Here is a 24,481-nt window from a genome sequence, read left to right as displayed (position 1 = left end):
TTTGTTTGATTGATTAATCGGTGAGATGACTCTTCAGGTATTGTGCTGTCCTCAACTTGGATGTGTTGTCAATAATTGCATCCTTCCATTGTTGTTGAATTGTTGAGGTAGTTGTAGTTGTTGTTGTTGTAGTTGTTGTTGTTGTTGTTGTTGTTGTTGGTACATTGTTATGTGAGGACTCATCATTGGCGCCAATTCCAGATTTATCTGATTGATTGGTCAACATTGATGTTGGGTCCAACGATGGAGTGGAAGTGGAGGAAGTTGAATCATCATTTTGTTGGACTTGCTGGGCCTGTGCCTGGACCTGGACTTGTCCAGACATCAATATGTTGATCATGTCTTTGATTGACTCGAGTATCTCTTGGAAGGTTGGACGTCGTGTGGGGTCTTGGTTCCAGCACTGATTGATCAGACGACGATATGCTACATTGCACTCTGGGATGGGCGGTCGGTAGCCTCGTGATACGTGTATCTCCACATTGGCAAGGAAGGACTCCTCGGAGAAGTAGCCGATCGTAGACACCATCTCCCAGAGTATCACGCCAAAGCTGTACACGTCCACTGAGTGATTGTAGTAGGCGCTCTTCATAATGATCTCGGGTGCGAGGTAGATTGGGTTGTCGACGAGGCGACCCTCGAGACGCGAGCCAAAACTGTCACGCACTGTGCCCAAGTCACCAATCGTCGCCATCTGGTCCAGCTCGAGAAGTTGTGCCATCATGTCTGGTGCGGATAATGTGCGGTCGGGCATGGGGTGGCGCAGGAGTATGTTTGGCGGCTTCAAGTCATTGTGATGGAGTGGCGGGCGTTGTTGATGGAACTCCAGCATGCCCTGTGTGATGTCCAGCGCGATCTTGAGACATAGGGCAAAGGGCAGGGGACGATGTTGGTGCAGGAGCGACTCCAAGTCGCCACACGGTATGTACTCTGTGACCAAACAGAATGGATGGAGACACAAGCCCACAAGCTTAAGTGTGCGCTCTCTCTGCTTCATAAAGTCCATCACATATGACTCGCGTCTAAAGTCCCTAAAGCTCTGAATCAGGTCCATATTATCATCTGGCTTCAGGCTGGCAAACTCAACCTTTGAGTTTGAGTTTGATCCAATGTCTGATGATTCCTGGACTTGAGACGTCACCTGGTCTTGGTCCTCTGCGCTCTCCTTGGCAGGTTCTTGAACCTGTGCCGGGGCTGGGACTTGGGCCTGACCATTGGAAGGTTCCAGGCCTGCCACCTCAGTGCTACCTCCTTCAACAATCAACTTCTTGATTGCTACATCTTGATCGTTGTAGCGTCCTCGGTATACTATACCAAAGCCACCACGTCCAAGCTCGGCTTCAAAGTAGAGTGAGTGATGATCGATAATGTTGCCCTTGAAGTGTGTCATGGTAATGTCTGGTGACAACTTGCTGATTGCCAATCTGTACTCTTGACTAGGGTCGCTGCGACACACTGCTTCTTGCAGTCCACTCAAGTACGCCAGCTCTAGCAACTCGATTGGGAAGTGCGCGTTGGGTCCACCTCCGCCAGCTACACTGGCGCAATGGGGACATGGCACCAGTACGCGATATGGATTGAATGAGAACTGGTGGCCCAAAGTGGACTCGAGCAACTTCATTGCCTTGCCAAGCATGTCCTGTACGATGAAGAACCTGCTCTCGGGTCCAGTTACACTAAGGTGTAGTGTGTTGTCATTGGTCTGCTTGATCACGAGCAAGACGGCATTATCCAATGAATCGTCCGCTGTGTCCATCACCTGATTGAATGATCCGCGATAATAATCCTGGACGGAGATGAATGTGGCACTCTTGATCGACACGCCCTGGCTTTGATGGCGACGCAACTTGCACACCTGTGATAGATGCTGGACGATATGAGCAAACAAAGTTGATGGAAGTTGGAACTTGAATTGCAACATTCGCTGCAGGGCCAAGCCTTCACCTCCACATGTGGCCAAGACGAGACTGGCGCTCGGACTACCGCTTGCGGGACTTCGGTCGCCGGTCAGTACAACCACCGGCGCAGCGGATGTTTTCTCGTTGCTAGCTGGCCGCAGACCGCCTGGTTGGTGCAGCGCGTAAACAATTACACTCTGACAGTCATTGGTCATGGAGGTCTGTGGCAGTGGCAGGGCATTGGCTCCAGCAGACTTGGTATAGGACAGCACATCAAATCGATGTGCCAAGTGAATTAGCTGCTCGCGATGCGCGGGCCACACTACTGCCAGGTCGGACACCTTGACCACTGCGCTGGGCATCTTCTCGACGGCCAGCACCAATGCTGTGAAGCTCTGGATCAGCCATGGAGGACTGATCACAATCAACTCGCTCAGTCGCGGGTCATACGTGATGCTGCCCGTGTGCTGTAGGAATTGTAACAGTTTGCCAATCTTGGCGCGTCCACGCACATTGTAGCTGGTGGCCAATGTGACCATTTCCTCCATGGCAAGTGTGGGCTTGGCTGCGCGACGCTCCTCCAGGTAGCGTTCGACCAGCACAAATGGCGAGGGCACCATCTCGTTGACCATTGTGGCCTGTGGAAGTGATGCGATGATACGTTCCTTGAGTTGTTCTATGAATACATTATCGGTGAGTGTGAGGAACATGAACTCGATCGCACGGTTCAGGTATAACTTGTGCTTGTTAAGTGCACGCCAACTCGCCAGCCACTGGAGGTAGGTCTGTTCGGAAGCCGCCTGGCCCGCAGCCACAATGCCAACGGCAAAGATCTTGATCTTGGAGTGGCGATGTGTGATTGAGTCCAACCAATAGTCCAGAGTGGCGTTGTCCGTCGCAATCTCCCCGCTGAACGTGAACTGCACGACATAGACCGTCTTGTCTGTGAAGAAGTGTGGCTGCCACGCGCGGAAGTGTGTGTTGCCAGTGAGCTCCCAGATGCGCAGGTCGATGGGGATGCTGGCGGACTGGTCGTCCGGATTGGCGCGCACAAATGGCGGGGCGTGCACGTAGTATGGCACAGTGTCAATGTCGACACCACAGCTGTTGATGTCGGTCTGATGTTTGTACTGGCGGCGATTGTAGAAGAGGTTGTGGCATAGTCCGCCACCCTTGCCCACGCTCTTGGTATCGCCCACAAACATAATCTTGGCTCGCGCACATGGCTGTATGCTCTCGACCTGCTCCTTCATCTGTGAGAAGATTGAACTCATGTTGGTGGTGGACGCTGCGTCCGAGCTGTTGCCGCTACCGCCACCGCTGATGGTCGAGCCTGCGCCAAGTGCGCTGCTGGGCGTCTTTGCCAACAACTTGCTATTCTTCAAGTTGGGATTGCCCTCGATGTCAAGATGTTTGAGTGATGACATCACGCCTAGTGATTGTGGTAGCGACTCGAGCTGGTTGTGACGAATGACAAAGTTCTCCAATGATTCGAGTGAGCCTATTGTTGGAGGTATGCACGTGATCATGTTGTGGCCAAGTCTCAAGACGATCAACTTCTTCAATTGTGTCAACTCCTCTGGTATTGCTGTAATCTGATTGTTCTGGATTGACAATGATTGTAGGTTACCAAGCTTTCCAATCGACTTTGGAAWTCTCCTCGATCATGTTGCCATCCAACACCAGCTCCTCCAGTGCCTGGAGACTACATATCTGGTCCATCTATTGATCATATGGGATGAGGGTGTGAGTGCGATTGGAATGATTCCTTGTTTGATTGATTGATTGATGAGACGAACCTTGGTAATTTGATTGGATGATAAGTTGAGGTGCTGGAGCTGGCGCAGGTCGGCAATGGAACTGGGCATCTTGGAGATCTGGTTGTCCATGAGGTTGAGACTCTTGAGCTGACTCAACTCAGAGATGAGACTTGGTAGAGTCTTTAGTTTGTTGCCTGCAAAGTGTAACTCGGTGAGTGAGTAGAGGTTGACTAGCTCAACGCCAAACTCCAGTGCATTCCCATTCAAGTTCAAACATATCAGGTTGGTCAATTTGGTAATATGTGGCGATAGCTCACTGATCTGATTCTCCATCAAGTTGAGCTTGCGTAATGATGTGAACTGGCCTATCTCGCGAGGTATTGATGTCAGTTGATTGCGCGCCAGACTCAGATATTCCAGTCCCTTGATCTTATCATGCAACAACATCCAGAACTGAGGTGGAACGAATGATATCATGTTGTTCTCAATCGTTAACTCCTTCAAAGCTGTGGGTCATGGTTAGTAAGCTGATTGAATGGATTGGATGAAGGGAGATAGGATGTGCACTTACTTTCGAATCGGAGAATGGTCGTGGGTATTGCGTAGAGTATGTTGTCAGAGAGGAAGACTGAGTGGATGCATTTGAGGTATTGGTTGGCGTGAGGATGGAGGACTGAGGCTGGCAGGTTGAACAGGCCGGAAGCGTTTAGTACCAGGTTTACCGACTTAACGATGTTCTGGATTGCCTTGGCCTGATCGATCTGCACCTTCACCATCCTATTCACATTGAGTCTCGTTGGTGATGTGATCCATCTCGTATAGAACTCGCTCCAAAAGTATAAGTTGTTGCAGCTGAACCTAATGTGTTTGGTTGGGGCGAGGGTTAGGGTGAGGGCCAGGGTAAGGCGAGGGTCAGGACCACTTACTGCTTGATTGGTAGCGCTGATAATGAGTAAGCTTTGTAGTATGGATTGATATAACGATCTGGGGATGCAGAGATTGTGGCCCAGATGGAGGGCGTGGCCATGTGGATGTTGAGTTGGACAGCTTCTTTGGGTGAGCGCGCCAAGAAGTTGCCAAAGCGACTGGTGAAGGCATTGTGACAGACGAATTGGATGAGCGATTCGTTGTACTCAAAGTCAGTCGGGAACTGCATGACAAACTGCACCAGCACATCGCAGAACATGTTGAACGACAGAGCGCCAAGCTGAGACGCCACGCTGCTGCTGCTCTTGGGTTGTTGATGAGTGTGGCCAAAGGCTTGCGCGCCAAACTCGATCCAATCCTTGTTGATCAGTGCTTGGATACCGGCCAGCGTGCGGTAGTGCGGGTCCAGGATGACCTGTGCCAGCGCTGACATGAGTATCTCGTCGTGATCGTGGCCCTCGCCACTTTGTACAATTACAGGGGTTCCTCCAATCAGCGACTCGGCCACGCGAAATGCCGCGCGAATAGTGTTTGAAATGATGTCCATCCACTCTGTCGTGGCCAGGGCGCTCTGCCACTTGGCGCGATTTGCCTCGAGGGGAGTGGCGCTGGTGCATAGCTCCAGCAGACGGCAGTGAGCCTGACGCACCCTTTCGCCCTCGTCCAGGGCCAGACTACTAAAGCTGCATTGTGGGAAGATCGCCTCGTACTTCTTTGAAGGCGCAGCGACACCCGTGTCCAATACGAGGATGCGGTCCGCCGACGCAGCCTTGTGCAGCGCCTTGAGAAGACGGATGTCGAAGCTGTCCGTGTCGTCATCGGACAGCGGCGACAATGACGTTGTGTTGAAGGTGCATGATTGATGGGCGACCGCCAGGAACACGGTGCGACCACTCATTGGCACGAGGTTGGTCCACGTGACCGCGGGGAAGCGGCCATTCACACGAATGTTGCGCTTGTCCCTGATGTGTACGTCCTCCACCATGGCCGGCAACACAATCGACGCCGGATACGAGTTGCAAATGTCGAACCTTGAGTTGACCTGTGATATGCGCCATTGATTGCAGTTCAAGTTCATTCGCTGGTACTCTGAGGTCACGCGAACCAAGTGTGCGCTCGTACTTCCACTTCCAGCGTTGTCCATCGATGATGACGATGATGATAATGTTGTGTTGTTGGCTCCGCCACTGCCCGCCAGTCTGTTCCTGCCGATGCCAATGGTGTTGTTGCTGTCGGATGGGGCGACGGCAAGGGTGTTGGGGTCGGGTCGCTCGAGATTGGAGAATGCAAACTGGAACTTTGTGGGCTTGTGGAATGCCAGCTTGCCGACCAGGGTCACGAACGTCTCCTCGTCATGCTTGTTGAGGAATGCGATGTAGACCACCTTGAACAGACGCGAGAGCACGCGATGGTACTTGTTCACACTCTTCTTTATCGAGATGATTGACGCCAGCTCTATGCCCTCCAGCTCTGCCTGCTCCAACTGCGTGTCCCTCTCCAACGACCTGTATATTATCCTGTAGTTTGTGACCCATAGTTTGATGAGTCCTGCACTATCACTTGACGATGTGGATGATGTGGATAACGATGATGTCTGGCCACCTGAAGAGTTTGTGTCTGGCGCTGTCAGCTGATACTTCACATTGTCGCTCTCAAACTGGATGTTCTCGCCAGAGAGAAAACTTGGTGTAGGTATTGATGAAAGTCTCTGGTTGTCCAGGTTGTTATCCTTATTGTGTTTGGCCTCCTGCTTCTGAATGCTCTGATCCCTTGCCTGTGCCAAAAGTTTAATTTGATTGATTTGATTGATTGATTTGATTGGTTTGATTGAATGTGAGTGAGTTTGTGAATGTGTTTGATTGAATGAGTGAATAAATGAATGAACGTTAATGTTATATCTTATATGTATTTGTTATTTATATATTTGCAGGTTCACTGATGGTAATGAAGTGGTTTGTTTCCCTTGCAAGGTAATATGTATCTTGGCCCAAACCCAAGATTAAGCCAATCACACGCACATACACCTCTTTGCAACAAAACAACAACATCAACAAAAAATGAATCCAAAAAGATCTAGACTTGTGTGGGAGTGAAGCCGTCGGGACTTACCAAAGTTGTTGACAACGGTGTTGTGTGTGATGGGGGTTGTTGGCGACTGGTCCCATCATGGTACTGAGGAGTCCTGACTTCGTACCCAACACCCCAACAATCACGTGATGTCGTCTTGTCTAGATTCTTCTTTGGAAATCGTCAAAGAGTCATCTGAATCGTCTGACTCTTCTGAGCCATCTTCTGTGTCGTCTGAGTCGAGTCAACACAAAGAAAGTCATGGCTCATGAGGCCATCCATTCGTAGTTATGTTACAAAAGAGGAAGAGTCTCGCGCGCGCATATATATATTGTTATTGAAGTCGTCATTCAGTTGACATGACATGTAATGAATACAACATTTACATCGTGGTCGTCGTAGTTGTAGTCGTCGTCACTGCCATCAGCTCATTCTTGAAGTTCTCTCGTTCTTCTGGCGGCAGTACTAACTCTAACATCTCAATCATATCGCCAACCTTCTTTATCGTCTCTGTTATATTCAATATATTATCATTAACCTTGTCCATTACTTTGTTTGTTTGATTGATTGATTGATTGAGTGAGCGAGCGAGTGGCATGGTCCATGATCAATCACATGTCTTATACATACCATCTTTGATGTTTACATTGCTCTGCTTCACATCGTTGACAGTGGCAATGAATGATCTGGTGAACTTGGATGACTTGTTAAAATCAACGTCTCGTACGCGTTCCAGTAGCTGGTGTTGTTTGTCGTTTATATAGCCAGTGGAGTTCTTCAAGTAATGTTGTAGATTGATACCAATGCTCGCGACACCAACCTCATCCATATCCGGCACGAACAAAGGATTGTTATACCGTTTATACAATGGATAGAACTACATGTAGTTGTAATGATTGATTAGTCTTGTAGCCGCCATGTCGTCTCTCTCCAATCAAACATACCTGTGGCGTCAGCTCAAGCCTTTCAATCTCAGGCTCCTTGGGCTCGATATCTTCTTCGTCTTGCTCTTCATCTTTTGTTTGATCGTCGGCTGCTGATGCAGAGTCGGACCGCGTGGCGTCTGTGTCGCCGCTAGGTGATGGGCCGCCGCCAGGCCGACTGTACTTGAGCATGACGTCCAGCTCCTCCTTTGTCGGCTTCTTCTCGTAGGAGTAACTTGTATATGGGTTGCTATCGTAGAGCAGTGCACTTGCCACTGCAGGATTGCTTATAAGTGCGCTAATATTGGCTGGATCTAGCATTTGAAGTTGTTGTAGTTGACTCTGCTGACTCTGACCCTGAGCTTGATATTGATATTGATGTTGATTGAAGTAACCATTTACAGTTGATGCATTGCCAGTATCACCTGATGCCATATTCATTGTCATCATATCATTCCTAACATTGCCATTGCCATTGCCATTGCCATTGTTATTGTTATTATTACTATTGTTGGTTGTTGTTGTCGCATTGTTTGGTTTACTCTCAGTCTGTCCCATTAGATTGATTGATTAATTGATTGATTGATCGAGTGAGTGTACTAATGTTTTTATTTGTATATAATGTATGTATTTGTTTGATATATATCAATCAGACGTTTGTTTGTCTCAATGTTGCCAGTCAGCCATCCATTAAACAAAGTGTCTCAATCCCAACTTCTGCAAAGTTTACTCACACAATAACACAAATCGAAATTGCCTCAGATCTTTCAATTTGAGTCGAAAAGAGTGACAACACAAACAAAGACAATGCCATGGCACAAGAAAAGAACAATGATGAAACACAAACAGATAATCAATTACTTGTTTTATACTTTTAATTCAAACAACATACATATAAATAGATAATACAAATGTAAATAAATGTTATGTTTTTAATTATAAAGTATTATATGTGCTTGTGCCAGAGGTTTGAAACAAAGGTACAACAAGTTAATAAGTTTTTGTGGTTGGACCTCCATCCTGCCAGAGGCGATAATGACGAACATTGTTGTCCTACCTTCTTTGTCGAACACCTCCCCCTTCATCCCCATTCACCATCCATCGAATTAAAGACTTACCTGCCTTCCAAAAATTAATTTAACTAAAATGTTCAGTTTCGACGGCGAACCAACCACAACAACAACACAACAACGCAATCTAACATCTCTCCATCCAACTCAACTATCCACCATCACACACACACACACTTATATATTATTTGATACAAATACACTTACTTATACACATACACATTCAAACACATACAAATACACACTCACACTCACTCAATCAATCACAATACTTAACACATACATTGTATTGTTTCACTTCATTCATTCATTAATTCAATCAATCAATCAATCAATCATTCTAAGCTTGTGATTGAAACTGAACATTGTACATCATCATATTGTGTCATACTTTAGAGAGTTAGACATTATACATATATATATATATTAAAAACACACAGAGATAAAACACAGACAATAAAATACAATACAATACAAGACAAGACATTAATAAATAGATATATATAGATAAAGATAAAGATATGAAGGATAAGAGGAATAAGGAAAAATCAAATTATTATAGCCCTTGGAACAACTTGGAGGTTGGTGGACTGGGCGGCGTCGGCGGTAGTCTGAGCTTTGGCGGCAATGGCATACCGATGAACATGGCAACTGCCCAGCAGCAGCAGTCACAGACAACGACGACGACCACATCGCAGTCGCTGACGTCACTGTCGTCGACATTCCCCATCGTCATCACGTCGACCCTGTCACCACCCGTGCCAGCCAACTCGCTGCAGTCGCCGTCGGGCGCCCCCGCGCCCCTGACGAGCGCGCACCAGAGCTACAACGGCACGATCAAGAAGAAGAATATGGCAACGTCACCGTCGTCGCCCACATTCAGCTCGCTGTCAAACAAGATCATCACACTGTTTGCGCCGTCGTCAGGTGCGCACGGCACTCCCAACAGCAACCCCTCGTCACCGCGCAGCATTGGCAAGTCGCTCAAGAACTTGGTTCACCATCACAGCAGTCAGTCGCAGCAGAATATGCAGCAGGGTTCAATGCAGTATCTCCCGCCCCTGTCCGAGGGCGATCTCGACATTCTCAACCAGATGAAGCAGCTGCATCTCTCGCTACTCGAGCCCGAGGTGCACTTTGACTTCTTTGGCCTGCCGACCGAGATCCGCATGCACGTGCTTACATTCACCGACGCCACCGATCTGGCCCGCTCATCCTCCGTGTCACGCGTGTGGCGGGAGATGGTCAACGACGAACGACTCTGGTTCACCTACAGCAAGCGTGTCTTTGGTGATAGTGTCAAGACTGATCCAGTAAGTTAGCCTCGCTTAAGCGATACATCATGTTGATATATGATGATCTAACGCGCCCCAACTCAATCATTAGACATGGAGGACGGTGGTTACAAACAATCTTATCAAGCTGCGCGAGTTTGAGAAGGACTCAGACCTGGAACCAAAGTTGTTGTGGGCATGCGAGAATGGTCATGACCAATTGTTGCAGCGTGCATTCGATCACAAGAGGATAACCTGTGCAAGTGGACCATCATGTCAGTGTCCATCATGTGCCAGACCATCCTACCTCAGCCTCAATGAGCCCAGTCAATCAGTAGTCTCTGCAAACTTGAACAGTAGCAGTATCTACAACAATCATCTCAACAACAACAATAACCACAACAACAATAACAACAACAATAATAATAATAATAACAACAACAACAATAATAATCGTTCGAATCATCAAGATAATGACAATAGAGAGATTGATGTCGACTTGGAGATGGAGGACATTGATGTAGCCGCACCCACTTCACCATCAGGTGGAAACAGCCCAAAGATCAACGATACAACAGGCATCACACCAAAGAAGCGCAACAAGTTCCTGCTCAAGGCATCGTACAAGGGACACCGTGCAGTGGTCGAGTGCCTGCTCAAGAATGGTGCAGAGGTCGATGCAATCACGAGGAGTGGCTTCACCGCGCTGCACATGGCCTGTGGCAAGGGTCACGCAGACGTTGCCGAGTGTCTGCTGCAGTACAACGCCAAGATCGAGTTCAAGAACCGCAACGGATCCACACCACTTCACACGTCTGCTCAAAAGGGACACGTGGCTGTCGTTGAGCTGCTCATACAGCATGGCGCATCCATCGAGGCCACCAACAGCAATGGAGTCACGCCACTCAACTCTGCCGCACACAATGGTCACACCGTCGTAGTCGAGTGTCTATTGTTGCTTGGTGCCAACATGGAAGCGACCAACAAGAATGGTATCACTCCCTTGTATTCAGCTGCACATAGAGGACATGTATGTATACATCCATCAAGATTGGATTGAATGAACAAGACTAACATAATACCACAACATAGTTCAAAGTTGTAGAATGCCTGTTAAAGTATCATGCTAATATAGAGGGAACAACAAAGAATCATGGAGCGACACCGTTGTATATATCGGCACAGGAGGGATACACAGACATTGTCAGTTTGTTGTTGGAGCACAATGCCAACGTCGAAGCAAAGATTCGTTCGGGCATGAGAAGTGGAGCCACGCCACTGTACACGGCCAGCCACCGAGGCCACATGCGAATTGTTGAGATGTTGCTCCAACGAAACGCCAACACACAGGTCACCGATCGCAATGGCTATACACCACTGCACAAGGCAGCTGCTGAAGGATTCTCTGAGGTGATTGATTGTCTGATCAAGTATGGAGCAGACCTTCGCGCCAAGTCCCGAGACAACACAACACCAATGGATGTGGCACACAAGAATGTCAAGAAGCAGCTCAAGATGTACTTGGCCAATCTTGAACCCAACCATCATCACCATCATCACAGTGGACCCGATTGTTCGTTGATGTAATGTAATAATGTATTGTTATTAGTTATTTAGTTAGTCAGCCAGTCAGTTAGCTATTAAACACCGATATATATATAATATCTTGGAACTCAATGAAGTGTCGTCATCATCATCAAATCCATCTAGTCTTTCAATTCAACCAAATCATCAATCAATTATTGACCTTTGTCAGATCCATGAAAATGATAAATTGAAGGTCGACCGAATTGGACATCTCTGGATGGGTCCAACATATTCCAAGGAGGAAGGACTCACCAATGTCATACGATCAACATAGCCTACAATGATCATTGAGTGTGTTGGGTCACTGTGTGTGAGAATGAGAGAGTGGAGGGAGTGTGTTGTGGGGAGAGAGGAAGTGTTGTGATTGGTTTGAATGAATGGTGAGGGGTAACAATGTGAAACAGAGAGATAGGTAGCACACATACATAACCCTAAGCTTGTGAATAAGTATTACTAATAATAAGAATATTATTTGTTATAACTATTTCAATCATTCATTGATTAAAATATTATCTTTATCTTTATTATATCTATCGACCAAGGATTCAACTAACAAGACAAAGAGTAGTAGCAGTAGTAGTACCAAGTCGAGTCAACTTATATAATAATAATAATGTTGTCTAGGGAAATAGTTCGATCGACTAGGAACCTGATCATTCAACATTTGGTGTTTGCTTCATCAAGTGTAACTACGACGACAAAGTCAACGACAAAGAGTTTGGGTCGTCGTCACAAGTCCACAAGTGTAGCATCTGGAAGTGTGACTGCTCCAACAACTCCGCCAGCATCATCACAAGATAACACAGACAGCCTAAACAGCCACAAACGTGCAATTCAAAGTCTGTTTGCAAACAATGAACCAAGCGTCATCAAGGGCAAGTCAACTTCATTTGAGGTAGGTTACCGGCAGCAGGTGAGTCGAGGCAATGTTACTCAATAGTTAAATCAATCAATCAGTGGGAGATTATGGGACATGAGTCACAGGTCATCCAACTACAACTGGATCCAGATTCTTCTATAACTGCAGAGACTGGTGCATTACTAGAGATGAGTTCAACGATGGAGATGGAGACCTCTGCAAGAGGAGGATTCATGTCCAGTATCAAGAGAATGTTCACAGGACAGGGTATATTCCTAACAAAGTTCAAGAACTCATCGCTCACTGTAAGGTCATTCGTTCACTGACTGAGTCAAGGATGTGTATTACTAACGAGGGATACGATCAAACTATAGGAGACTGGTAGGATAACATTCAGTTCACCTTATATCTCCAAGATATTGGCCATTAAGATGGCGGATATAGGAGGAGAGTTGATATGCAAGAAGAATGCCTTCCTCTGTGGCGAGAACGACATTGAGATAGGTCCACGTATAACCAATCGATTCTCTATTGGATTCTTTGGAGGGCAAGGTTTCATACTTGTATGTCCATCATCTATCCTTCGATCAATCTATCAATCATACTCAATCGCTCACATCTACAACTACTATTCATTCAAATAATATAGCAAAAGCTTACTGGTAATGGCATGGTCTTCATCCATGGAAGTGGATCAATCATTTATAGGATGCTCAAGCCTCAAGAGACTATCAAGGTGAGCACTGGCTGCATCGTGGCATTTGAATCCAGCATCACGTATGATATTGCTTGGGTCAGTGGCGCCACCAACATATTGTTTAGCGGTGAAGGCTTGTTCCTGGCGACTCTGTCCGGTCCAGGTCTTGTAATACTACAGAGTCTACCATTCGAGAAACTTGTATCGGCCATTGCAAGCCAAATGCCAATCTCTGGTTCATCATCATCCATGTCATCATCATCTCCATCGTCATCTGATCAGTCATCTTCATCGTCATCATCATCATCTCGCTGACCTGACTTAACTATACCTGTCTAACCTAACCTGACCTACAATATTAAACTACAACGCAATGTAATGCAACAAACTCTGAATATCTATCTATAAAGTATATTGTGAATGCCATTAGAGTGCGGCGGGCGCGTGCGCCAGAGTGTGTTTCCAATCTGTTTGAGTGTCGCCGCAGGCAGGTCTTGCTGACAACATCATCTACCATGCAATCATTGGGTCTTGATAAGATGTAACAGGCGTACCATGGACGCGCAGTCTATAAACACAARGTGTAACTGAAACCATAGTTTGACAGCACCTTCAGTACAACAATGGACGATCCAATATTAGTCTGTTTGATTGATATGTGATTGATTAGTGAATATAACTACTTCCAATGGTCATTGAACTGACTACTACTCTACTTACATCTATTTTGAATGTCTGTACGTGCCTATTCTTGGTGGAGTCGTAGGTAAACCTGCCAAGTTCGACACCTTCGTCGGTGGCATTCTGGAGACCGATGATGGCAAACTCTTTGAGTGCTGACTCAAAGTGGAAGGAGGAACTTGGACGTGGATGCTCGATGGACACGGCGCTGACAATGATTGGTGTCGAGAGCTGGACACCAACACTTCCATTGCCACCCTTGAACGCCCAGCAGTCGCCCAGCTCCTTGCGTGTTGGGTCGAGGATGATCTCGGGCACGTTGGGGTTGGACGATGCGCGGAACCACTGTGTGGCCACTCTCATCAATGTCGGAAGGGATGCATCGGGATGCGTTGGAGTGTTTGGATGGTGTTGCAGTCTGTAGTGGATCCTGCCACCGCTGATGCTCATGGCAAAGTCGGTCAAAGCGGTTTTGTCCGCAGCATAGATCTCGAGGGCATCCTGGATCATATTCCTGAAATCTCCAGCGTTCTCCAATTGGTTGTGAATATTCTGCATGTCTGGATTGTTGCTGATCCACTGTTGGATCAATGTCATTTGTGTTGTCGCCTCGCTCAGCAGTCGTTCTAAAGTAAGTGTGAGTGGCGACACGCGTCAGTAGTGGTCGTCATCCAGTGATCGATCGATAAATCGAACGTGATACATACCCAGACTCTCCATCTCCTTGCTACGGGTGTCCTCCAGCTGCCTCACCCACTCCTTGACCTGAGTTGAGCCTGTGGCACTCAACTCATCCATGAGTTGCTTGATCTTGATGGATGATTGTTCGGTCATCAGACTGATGTGCTGGTCTCTTGCGGCCAGAAGTTCATCCAGCAATGATTGTGCCTTTTCGCTCAGTTGTTCATTCTGCATACGTGCGACATCATTGATCTGTCCAACTCCACGATTGGTCTGTCCCTCCAACTCCACAACGCCAAGTTTTGTAGCCTCAGTGAGACGTGATGAGCTGGCCTTGGCCTGAGTCTCGAGCCCATCCAAGAACAGCTGGTAGCGTTTCTCGCCTTCCTTCATATATTCGTCCAACACTTGGTTGAGCTTGTCCTTGTCGAGGCCGGTCTGTGACTTGAGTCTGAGCTCCTCGATTGCGTTGTGCAGTGGCACCAGGTTGTCCTGCTTGAACGTGTCCAGGCCCTGGCTGATCGAGCTCCTGACCTGTTCGAGGCCGACAAAGCTGAGCAGTCTGCTGTTGAGTTGCGAGTTGGACACAATGTCCTTTGTCCTGAGCTCGTCTCTTATCCACTGGAGTACGAGCTCCTTGTCCATTACCACATTACCGGGTTGGACTGGATGGACATGTGTTGGTGGCAGTATCGTTGTTGGCAAACCAGTTGCAAAGAAGATATATAAATAGATACAGAGCAATGACAGTATAGACACCAACGCCACCCAAAAGGTCTTTCTACATTGTGTAGATGCTCTTCTACTCTTCACATCGTCATCATCATCCTATGATTGATTGATTGGGTGAGTTAGTGAGTTAGTGAGTGTCCGCGAGACATGGACATGGACATGGACTTACCTCAACAGGACCTCTGAATATACCCATGACTGCTGCATCCAACCATGTGATGGGCAGTAGTATAAGACCGAGCAATGATACGATGGGGCCAATGGTGTATCGATATATTCTCTCCTTTGTTGATGGGCGAGGTCGATGTATGACTGATGAAGACGACGATGATGATGACGGCCATGGCTTGATAGCACTTGTATTGCCAACTACTTGATTGTAATCATTTGATGGGGCGTTGAAACCCTTTCCACTTGTGCTACTTGAGCCTCCACTCGGTCTATTGATGTTGTTGTTGTAGTTGATGTGTGTGTTATCGTTCATGTTTGAATCACCTCTTCCAAATCTACTGTTGCCGCTATTGTTGCTGCTGCTGCTTCCGCTGTAGTTGTAGTTGTTGCTCATTGAAGGTTGTTGTTGTTCAAAGAGGTTTGAACCGTTCAATGCTGTTGAGCTGAGCGGGTCGTAGGCTGGGGCATTGCCGGCATCCGTGTCCATTCCATATTTAGTGACACGAGAACTCCTTGGGAAGTGATTGGCACGCTTCCTATGCGGAGATGAATGTTGTACAAAGCTTGGTGTATATGTATATCCGTTGTTCATTATATATATATATCTCTCTCTCTTTTACAACAAAGTTATAACAAGTCTGTCAATGAATGAATGATGTTCACAAAGTGATCAAAGTGTTGTTATTGGGTTAATTTGCAAGTGAAAGTGCGCGCAAAACTTGAAGAACCAATCGTTAACGATTGACAAGACCCAATTACGAAGAATCAATGATCAGTCAAAATACTCTATTTATTAACATATATACATTGGTATCATGATACCATCATTCAGTCGACGCCAGATGGATGAATGATCGAGTCGCACTATTGAGACTCGGCCAGTGATTAAACAATGTCAGATTTGAATGGCCCGCAGACGTACCATCGATCAATCAATCAATCATTGCCTTGGCTTCTTCCTGTGTCTTCTTTTGTCATCACCACTATCATTATCACTGCTACTGCTGCCACTGGAGTCACTTTCATCATCATCACTATTCCTTCGCTTTGATGAACGATCTTTTTTCTTCTTTGCCTTCTCCTCTTTCTTGATTTGTTTGAGCAGTAGCTTCCTTTGTCGCTTTGTCAGTCCGGCCAAGAACTCTCTAAGTATGCTATCATCATCATCGTCCACCTCTTGATCTTTTGAATGGCCACTGCCTCCATCATTGTATCCATCATTCTGTGGCATGTTGAATGCAGACAGGGGGTCTTCGCGCTCTTGTCTGCGTAGATCGTTGGGGTTGATGTCCCTCATGAGACAGTCCCTGTCGCCACTCTTGTGTCCCCATTGATTACATCTGATACATCGAACGTCTCGCAGTTCGATACCAAATGGCTTGTGTGTCATCTTGACGTCGCTAGAGTATCCTCCCTGCACAGGTGCATTTGCCAGAAATGGGAACTTCTCCACGTCGGTCATCTGTCTATGGTTCTTGCCTTGTCCTTGTCCTTGTCCTTGCTTTGTCGAATCATCGTGTTCACGCTGATCCTCAAGATCTTGCTTGGGCATGGGCATCTCTAACTTTGACAAGCCAGGTGGAGCGGCGTATAAGAAGCCAACCTTACTGCGTTGCGCTTCGATGTATGAACTTGCCAAAGCAGCTTTGTTTGTAAAGTATTCATGCTCCTCTTTAACCTCCTTTGCTCTTTCCTCTTCCCTCTTCTTATCAGTGACAGCTCTCTGTTCAGCAATATATAACCTCTTCTGGTTTGCCTTATTACTTGGATGAAATGACTTGAGGTTCAAGAACTTCATTCTATTATATATCTATATTATATGTATGTATGTATCTATCTACATTGATATGTTCATTCATTCACTATTATTCATTCACTCATTGATTCAATCTTTCGTCAATCAATTGAGTTAATTTCTTCAAGATAGAGCGAGTGTGTGAGCTCATGTCGTCACCAAACACTGACCATGCGGTAATAAACAGAAGTTCAAGATGTCCAATATGTCGATGATCAATCTCATTGCATGTCAGAGTAAGTTGAGATGTCCAAGTAAGTCTATGACGTCACTAAATGAGCGTTGTTGCGTGGCTATTACCAATCATTATTTATAATATCGCTCAGGTTACATAATCATCATGTGTTTTGGATTCTGATCGAAGAATCTGAAGTTAATATCTTATGTCAATAAAGACCATCGACATGATGGTAATGTCATTGACATATCCAACCAGTCATATGACTCCAAAGAATGAATGATGAATGAATCGATGAATGATTGAAAGTTGACCCTTCCATGACCAAACACACACTTATGATGTGCAAAGAATGGTTTTGACTCACCACCGAGTATGTGTATGAATGTGTTTGAGTGTTTGGGAGATGATGAAGGTGTGTTGTTCAATTGAACTTGCATTGTTGTTGAACCCCAACCCTACTCACTGTTCCTTCCTTCCAACAAACATTTAAATTACTTTATAATTAAGTAGTAGTAATACTTATCACTATCTATATTGTTTTATATAACTCATAGTTAATGAGTGAGTGAGTGAGTGAGTGGCAGTCATTACATACATACATACATACAATTCAATCAATCCAACTCAATCAAACAATCAATCAATCATTTCCTTCACTGTCTCACACAACATATTAAAGTTGTGAGCAGTAGTATTAAGATATGGCAACAACAAAGATTGGAATAAAGGATGGAAGGATGCCTGTAGAGACAGTTGTCAATTCCCCGATATTCAGTTCGGTGCCACCACAGCAACACCCTGCAATGTTGGCAGCAGCCAATGCAGCGGCAGCAAGTCTAAGTGAGTTGAAGCTCAATTCTGTTTATGTCCAGCGCAGAGTGACCAGTGGTGGAAAGATGTCCATTAGGTCTTCGATCTCTGTGTGGAGAGCGGCCAACAACATCGAGCTGAAGCAGGACGATGCTGTCGACGCCAAGTTCCTCCTGCACATCGAGCACTTTTGTCCGCCTGCCTACTCCTCCGCCATCCATCCGGAAGCCATGGCGCTCAAGGCCCAGATCATGGAGGCCTTTGACTACGCCCTGGTGTTCCCCGATCACGCACACATCCTCACGGCATTCAACCTGCTGAAATCATTCGTCATGCTCAAGTATCCTCTGCACCGTGACGATCGTGAGTGTCTCATTGCCAAGCTATTCACGTTGCTCTACGATCATTGTAAATATACTTCCCTCGTGTCAACAACATGCGCTTCATTGGCCAACCTTATTACGTATGTCATCAACCATCCGTCCACTGCCATCAGGGCGCCCTGTCTACTACATCATACTAACATCATCTTCAAACCTCAGAGCTGGACGACAACAGATTGATATAGTAATCGATTGGCGTCCACTATCCGACCTCTTCAAGACCACCTTCCGCTTTGCATCCGAAGGTACCTCCTACGTCGACATTGACGACTCTGACAAGACGTAAGTCCAACGCCTCCAATTCACTCTCTCGCTCAATCACTCATTCATTCAATCATTCAATCATTCAAACATTCAATCATATTTAGTAAGTTGCAAACCAACTTGATCAGCCTTGTGATTGCCTGTCGTCCATTCTTTGCAATTGACTCATTCGACCAGATTATGAGTGAAGCCAAGGACTGGATGTGTCCACACTCAACATCGATGTTCATGGGCATCTACACACTGTCTTACTTCTTGCCTGCGCACCACCTGGTCGAGCTGAAGGAGGTGCCGCACTGGGTGTTGGAATTCTTCACATACTGGGAGCAGATCGAGCATAACGTCGGCTGGGACGAGCGCTGGGTCAATCTGTTCTGGCGCATCATCAAGCACGCGACCAACATCGACTGGGCACCGTATGCCCCGCGTCTCTACACTCACTTCCTCAAGATCATCGATCTCTCCATTGGCAACCCCAAGTTCTCGCATCTCAAGCCCATCAAGCATCACATCCCCTCCACCTTTGTCATCAAGCGTGTCGAATCGTTGGAGTACACAGCCATTGGCGGTCTGGCTGTGACTCTTCTAAAGTACAACACAATCGAGTTGCTTCAGAAGCTATTATCATCAATCTCTACGTATGTCTCTCTCTCACTCATACGCCTGTTTACCATTCACGCGACTGACACATGTGTTCATTATACAGATACTTCCATCCAAGCAATCAAGGTGATTGGACAGCATCCTTGCTTGAGGCCATCGGCTCGTTATCCCACTACTTTGCAAAGTACCATCACAAGAGTATGTAGATGTCTTTGGACTGCTGGCTGGCATCAATCAAACTAACATTCCCCACCTCATCAGCTCCATATCCTTCCGAGCTCGTGGAACAAGTTGTGGACACTGTGCTACCTCATATTACCTCCACCCTCTACTCAAAGAAGAAGAACATAACATTGAGTGCCTGCAAGATCATCAAGGAGTTGGCATGTATGTTATCTTAATCACTCAACAGCAATCATATGTTGTGCACTAACTAACTCAACTCATTCCTTTCCATCCACTGTAGACCTTGCACCACAAAAGGTATTCCCCAAGTTGTTGGAGCGTGTATACGCGTCAGTTGGTGGCGAGGAGGTACATCGTATTGTGAGTGAGTTGGAGGTGGTATCCACTTGCTTCCACCCTTTAATATCACAGCCAGAGGCGTATCCCGAGGGTATATCACATGTTTACAATTTGTTGGAGTTGGCCAGCTCATCGATCGACTCGAGCTATCCCAATAAGGCCTCGGCAGCGTTCAAGTTCCTCAATCGTATCTTCCAATGTGTGTTGCTCAACGACGAGACCGTGCACAACGAACAAGAGGACTATGCCAGCGAGCACGAGAAGCAAGCAGCCCTGTCCACCTCATCATTCCTCGACTGGTCACTCCTGTTGCTTGACTCTGTACTATCATTTATCAAGGACTCGGCGACCAAGAAGGATATCGCGGGACGCAAGAGACAGATGCCCACTGGCCTGTTCCTGTGGGAGACGATGGAGCTGTTCTTCAGCCAGATGTCCGACGACATCTATTCGGCCGTGCTGGAGAAGCTGGCTAAGTTCTTCTCCAAGAGCTACTACCCAGACTACTACAAGCAGTACAGTATCATTTTGATGGCGGCCACACTGAGGAACCCTTCAAAGGCATTGGCGAGATTCCTGCCAATATTCCTCAACAAGGTGCTCAAGAAGCAAGAGGGCAAGTACCAGCTGCGCGACTGCTCCGACGAGGAGTACCGTTGGTACCTGTCTCTCGTTGGCTACTCGGTCTTCAAGACGGGCAACTCACTGCCCGAGCACAAAGACACCATCATCAGCGTGTGCAAGGTGTTGATGGAGTCTGGCAACAAGGTGTTGGTGAAGCAGGCTGCCAAGATAGTGCGCAAGTCCATCTTCTCACTCACCCGTTACTATCCATCCAACAACCGATCCATCCCCAAGACCCTTCTTGCTGAGCAGGACTGTCACATCAAGTACTGGGGACAGACCAACGAAGGATGTTACCCAATCGAATGGTTCCAACCTAACGAGAACACCATCCAGTTTGCCAAGGAGTTGATCGAGTTGTTTGCGATCCAGAGAGTCGCCGAGCTTGACAAGTACATCGATGAGATCAAGACCAATCCATCATCATACGATCGTATGAAGGTATACAACTACACTAAGGGATTGTCGAGTGTGTTGCGAACAGCCATGTTTGTGGTCGAGGACACTGATCTGGCAGAGCCTGTGCATGTTCCAGAGTCCAAGTACAACCCGCCTCCAATCCCCATCACCCACGGCAGAGTGACAATCAAGGAGTTGGGCGACCTGACCAGCAAGATATACCATGCCATCGACAAGCTGCACACATACATGGAGAAGGAGAAGGACGACGAGGTGTTGATCCTGAAACAGATCGTCAAGGTCTACTACGTGCTTCAGTACGGCATCAATGATGTGCACGACAAGAACTCGGACGTGTTGCACGAGAAGTGGTTCACACTCAAGAAGCTCAAGACCAGGAACATGTTGGTGTTCAAGTCGTTCAAGGAGCATCTCACGCGACAGAAGCTGTTCCACCATAGACTGCCCGTGACCAAGTGTCTCAAGAGCACACTGAGTGCCCTGAACAGATTGGCCGTGCACAACTACGTGCAGGTGAGGACCATTGCCCAGGAGGCGATCCAGCGTGTGCTGCTACATCATCCATCCGTCTATCACATCTATATCCCGACAATCCTCGACCTGTATGAAAGCCTTAAATCAGAGGAGGTCATCAAGGGTACCATCCATCTCTTCTTCAAGAAGCAGATGATGAAGAGGCTCAGGACCAACTTTGCCTATGTCCAACGTATCTTCTCGACCTACGTGGGCATCCCCCAAGATGCCAAGCTCAGGGTATGTTCACAACCAATCTTTCAATCAATCAACCAATCCTGAACTAACAATCAACCAATCATGTATAGCCATCGACAAGGGAGCAGTTCAGCAACTTTATCCAACACTTTGTATTGAACAACTCTGACCCAACAATCGTGCGACAGTACTCCAACGTGATGATCAATGTCTCATTGAACACGACTGACATCCCCAATGATGTGATCATCAAGGAGAAGGCATACGTGGACAAGAAGAATGAGGAGAGCATCCACTCGGTCATCACAATGATTGGCGTGCTCAATGATGCACTGTTGCTTCACCAGAAGAAGGACCATCTCAATTGGAAGGACCATCTCATCTTCCAGAACTTTGCCACCTACTTGGTGGGCGTGTCGCTGCGCCAGCTGAGGGACAGCTACGAGGGCAACTGTCTGAACATTGCCAAGTTCACCAAGAGCTTCCATGCGTTCAAGAACACGCTGGACTGTACATTCTACAACCTGGCCTGTGACTATCCAATCTCGCGACTGCACTCTGTCAACCTGCTGTCCAGTCTGTTCCCCGCCCAGGACATGACCTACTTTGAGAAGTGCAGCGAGAACTACTGGATCAATCATACCAAGGCACAGAAGCCCGTCAAGACCGCGCAGGTCAATGAGATTGCCAAGAAGCTGGCCGTGACATCCGTGCAGGAGAACCTGAAGGAGCTCGTCAACAATGAGTTCCTCGACAAGATGATCCACTACCTCTCTCTGGATCAAGATGCCGAGAGTCAGTCTTACAAGCTAGCCGCCAAGGTATCACAGAAGCTGATGACAGCCATGTGGCCACACTCAAGACATTGGTTGCCCTCATTCGGATTCGTAATCCAGTTTGCAACGTTGTTCTATGGTCTGACGATCATTCGCGAGGAGACATTCTTTGAGCTCATCAAGCCATACATTGAGAAGCTCAGAACAAGGACGGACAAGGAGGATCAGAATGTGTTGGCCGAGATCATTGGCGGCCTGGGCCGCTACTATGCCACCACGCCCGACACCCCACGCACACCAGAGGTCATCAGCTACCTGTCCGACCTGCTCTACAACTCTTTGAGCACCTGCTCTAATGAGTTGACCGACTCTTGGATGACATGCATTCGTTACATGTCCTACAACACAAAGGTGCACCGACTGAAGTTCCTCGAGGATACGCTGTTCAGACTGACCGAGGGCAACTCGCCGGAGAACATCTCGTCGCAGTCCAAATCGCTCAAGTTCCTCAAGGCACTGATGTTTGAGTACACGTTCAAGTCCAAGCCATACCTGGATCGTGTGCTTGTCATTGCCCAGAAGGAGTTCTCCAACCCGTACAAGCAGGTCAGAGACGAGGCCTTCAGACTGTTCACCCATGTGCTGGTATATCAGACACAGTTCCAGGACAAGGACGGTAATCTGGTCGTACTCCAGCCGCCAACTTTGCCAGCCGATTCGATTGCAGCCATTGACGTCCTCATCAAGGATGCCACGGACGCCTCCAAGGTTGTCGATGGCAAGAACATCACGAGGGAGACACTGATCGCCATGGTCGAGTACACATTCTCCAGAGGTTTCTCCAACACACTGTTGCGTCTTGTGCCCAAGTTGCTGCCCGTGATCATCTCATTCACAGCCGACACCAACCAGGACACATCATCCCTGGCAACAATCTGTGTGACCTCAATGGCTCAGGGCTTCTACTCTGACTCGAAGCTACTTGATGAGATCATCAACAGCGTCAAGAGCATCACGTCCACATCATGGAGAGTGCGCCGTGCCACATTGCCCTTCCTCCAGATCCTGTTCTTCAATCACTCGATCCTCTTCACTCCCCAACAGATCGACTCTGTATACAACATTGTTCTGGGCTATGTCAATGACCCTCAGATTGAAGTCCGCGAGTATGCCAAGAACACCCTTACCTCATTGCTCAAGTCCAGCAAACATGATACTGCTCGAATCAAAGCACTCATTGTAAGTTTAATCCGGTGGATAGCGCGATCTGATCAATTATATTAACAATATCTCGCCTCTTAGTCCAACGCAACCACTCAGTTATCACAATCAAAGACTACATCGGCCAATGCATCACAGAAGCATCAGTACATATTGACACTGAGTTCAATCGTCCTGTCCAGTCCCTACCAAATACCAACATATTTCCCAGAGGTACTGGATCATTTATCCAGATATTCTTCTTCCATTTTCCCATTGAGTGTAAGTACAACATCAAATCAATCAACCATCCATTACTAACTAACTGGTCGTTATTATAATTATAGAACACTGTACAGAATACACTGTCTGAATTCTGGCTGACACATAAGGATACTTGGGAGGAGGAGAAGCTAAACTTCACCGAGGATGAGATTGAAAAGATGCATGACACTGTAGCATATCCAAGTTACTACGCATAACCAAACCATCATCATAATCATCCATATATTCATTTGTAAACATCAATTAATCAATCAAATATTAAATAATTATTATTACCATTTAAATTACACACTCAGATGGTGGGGATTGTGTTGAAGATGTTGAAGGAGAGGATAAAGTTCATTTGAATAATTATTTGTTTGTAATATATATATTGACATTAGAGAAAATAAATATGAAACTAAATGATATTATAATAACATTAATAATTAAGTTATTATTTACCAATGTGTCTTATAAGAGGTGGACCAGGAGATCATTATCTTTGGTCAATAGGTCATTTCATCGAATCCTTCAATCAATTCATACCCATCTTGTATTCAAGTTGGAAACTAAGTCGATGTTCTACAATGACAAA

General features: G+C 46.7%; 7 protein-coding genes across 7 annotated transcripts; 3 read left to right on the top strand and 4 right to left on the bottom strand.

Moving 5' to 3' along the window:
• Positions 1 to 13: 13 nt before the first annotated feature.
• Positions 14 to 6,633, bottom strand: SAMD00019534_090160 (hypothetical protein; the record flags this gene model as incomplete). Its single annotated transcript, XM_012895905.1, has 5 exons — positions 14 to 3,502; positions 3,698 to 4,164; positions 4,230 to 4,516; positions 4,585 to 6,354; positions 6,608 to 6,633. The coding sequence occupies 5 exons, from the start codon at positions 6,631 to 6,633 to the stop codon at positions 14 to 16; spliced, it is 6,039 nt and encodes a 2,012-aa protein (XP_012751359.1).
• Positions 6,634 to 7,034: 401 nt separating this feature from the next.
• On the bottom strand, positions 7,035 to 8,133 carry SAMD00019534_090150 (hypothetical protein; the record flags this gene model as incomplete). The annotated part of the gene is made up of 3 exons (XM_012895904.1): positions 7,035 to 7,201; positions 7,283 to 7,529; positions 7,597 to 8,133. 3 exons carry the CDS (start codon positions 8,131 to 8,133, stop codon positions 7,035 to 7,037), a joined length of 951 nt encoding a protein of 316 aa, XP_012751358.1.
• A 1,033-nt stretch (positions 8,134 to 9,166) lies between these two features.
• SAMD00019534_090140 (hypothetical protein) lies at positions 9,167 to 11,506 on the top strand (the record flags this gene model as incomplete). Its single annotated transcript, XM_012895903.1, has 3 exons — positions 9,167 to 9,958; positions 10,032 to 10,949; positions 11,012 to 11,506. 3 exons carry the CDS (start codon positions 9,167 to 9,169, stop codon positions 11,504 to 11,506), a joined length of 2,205 nt encoding a protein of 734 aa, XP_012751357.1.
• A 613-nt stretch (positions 11,507 to 12,119) lies between these two features.
• Positions 12,120 to 13,377, top strand: SAMD00019534_090130 (hypothetical protein; the record flags this gene model as incomplete). The annotated part of the gene is made up of 4 exons (XM_012895902.1): positions 12,120 to 12,401; positions 12,464 to 12,670; positions 12,740 to 12,928; positions 13,015 to 13,377. The coding sequence occupies 4 exons, from the start codon at positions 12,120 to 12,122 to the stop codon at positions 13,375 to 13,377; spliced, it is 1,041 nt and encodes a 346-aa protein (XP_012751356.1).
• Positions 13,378 to 13,728: 351 nt separating this feature from the next.
• Positions 13,729 to 15,814, bottom strand: SAMD00019534_090120 (hypothetical protein; the record flags this gene model as incomplete). Its single annotated transcript, XM_012895901.1, has 3 exons — positions 13,729 to 14,369; positions 14,451 to 15,252; positions 15,326 to 15,814. 3 exons carry the CDS (start codon positions 15,812 to 15,814, stop codon positions 13,729 to 13,731), a joined length of 1,932 nt encoding a protein of 643 aa, XP_012751355.1.
• Positions 15,815 to 16,267: 453 nt separating this feature from the next.
• On the bottom strand, positions 16,268 to 17,125 carry SAMD00019534_090110 (hypothetical protein; the record flags this gene model as incomplete). The annotated part of the gene is made up of 1 exon (XM_012895900.1): positions 16,268 to 17,125. The coding sequence occupies one exon, from the start codon at positions 17,123 to 17,125 to the stop codon at positions 16,268 to 16,270; it is 858 nt and encodes a 285-aa protein (XP_012751354.1).
• A 981-nt stretch (positions 17,126 to 18,106) lies between these two features.
• Positions 18,107 to 24,101, top strand: SAMD00019534_090100 (hypothetical protein; the record flags this gene model as incomplete). Its single annotated transcript, XM_012895899.1, has 9 exons — positions 18,107 to 18,576; positions 18,656 to 18,778; positions 18,865 to 19,398; positions 19,467 to 19,561; positions 19,625 to 19,750; positions 19,830 to 21,685; positions 21,754 to 23,658; positions 23,722 to 23,901; positions 23,967 to 24,101. 9 exons carry the CDS (start codon positions 18,107 to 18,109, stop codon positions 24,099 to 24,101), a joined length of 5,424 nt encoding a protein of 1,807 aa, XP_012751353.1.
• Positions 24,102 to 24,481: the final 380 nt, after the last annotated feature.

This window comes from Acytostelium subglobosum (genome assembly GCF_000787575.1).
Source record: "Acytostelium subglobosum LB1 DNA, scaffold: scaffold20, whole genome shotgun sequence".
Lineage (NCBI taxonomy): Eukaryota > Evosea > Eumycetozoa > Acytosteliales > Acytosteliaceae > Acytostelium > Acytostelium subglobosum.
This window is presented reverse-complemented; position numbering and strand designations above follow the sequence as displayed.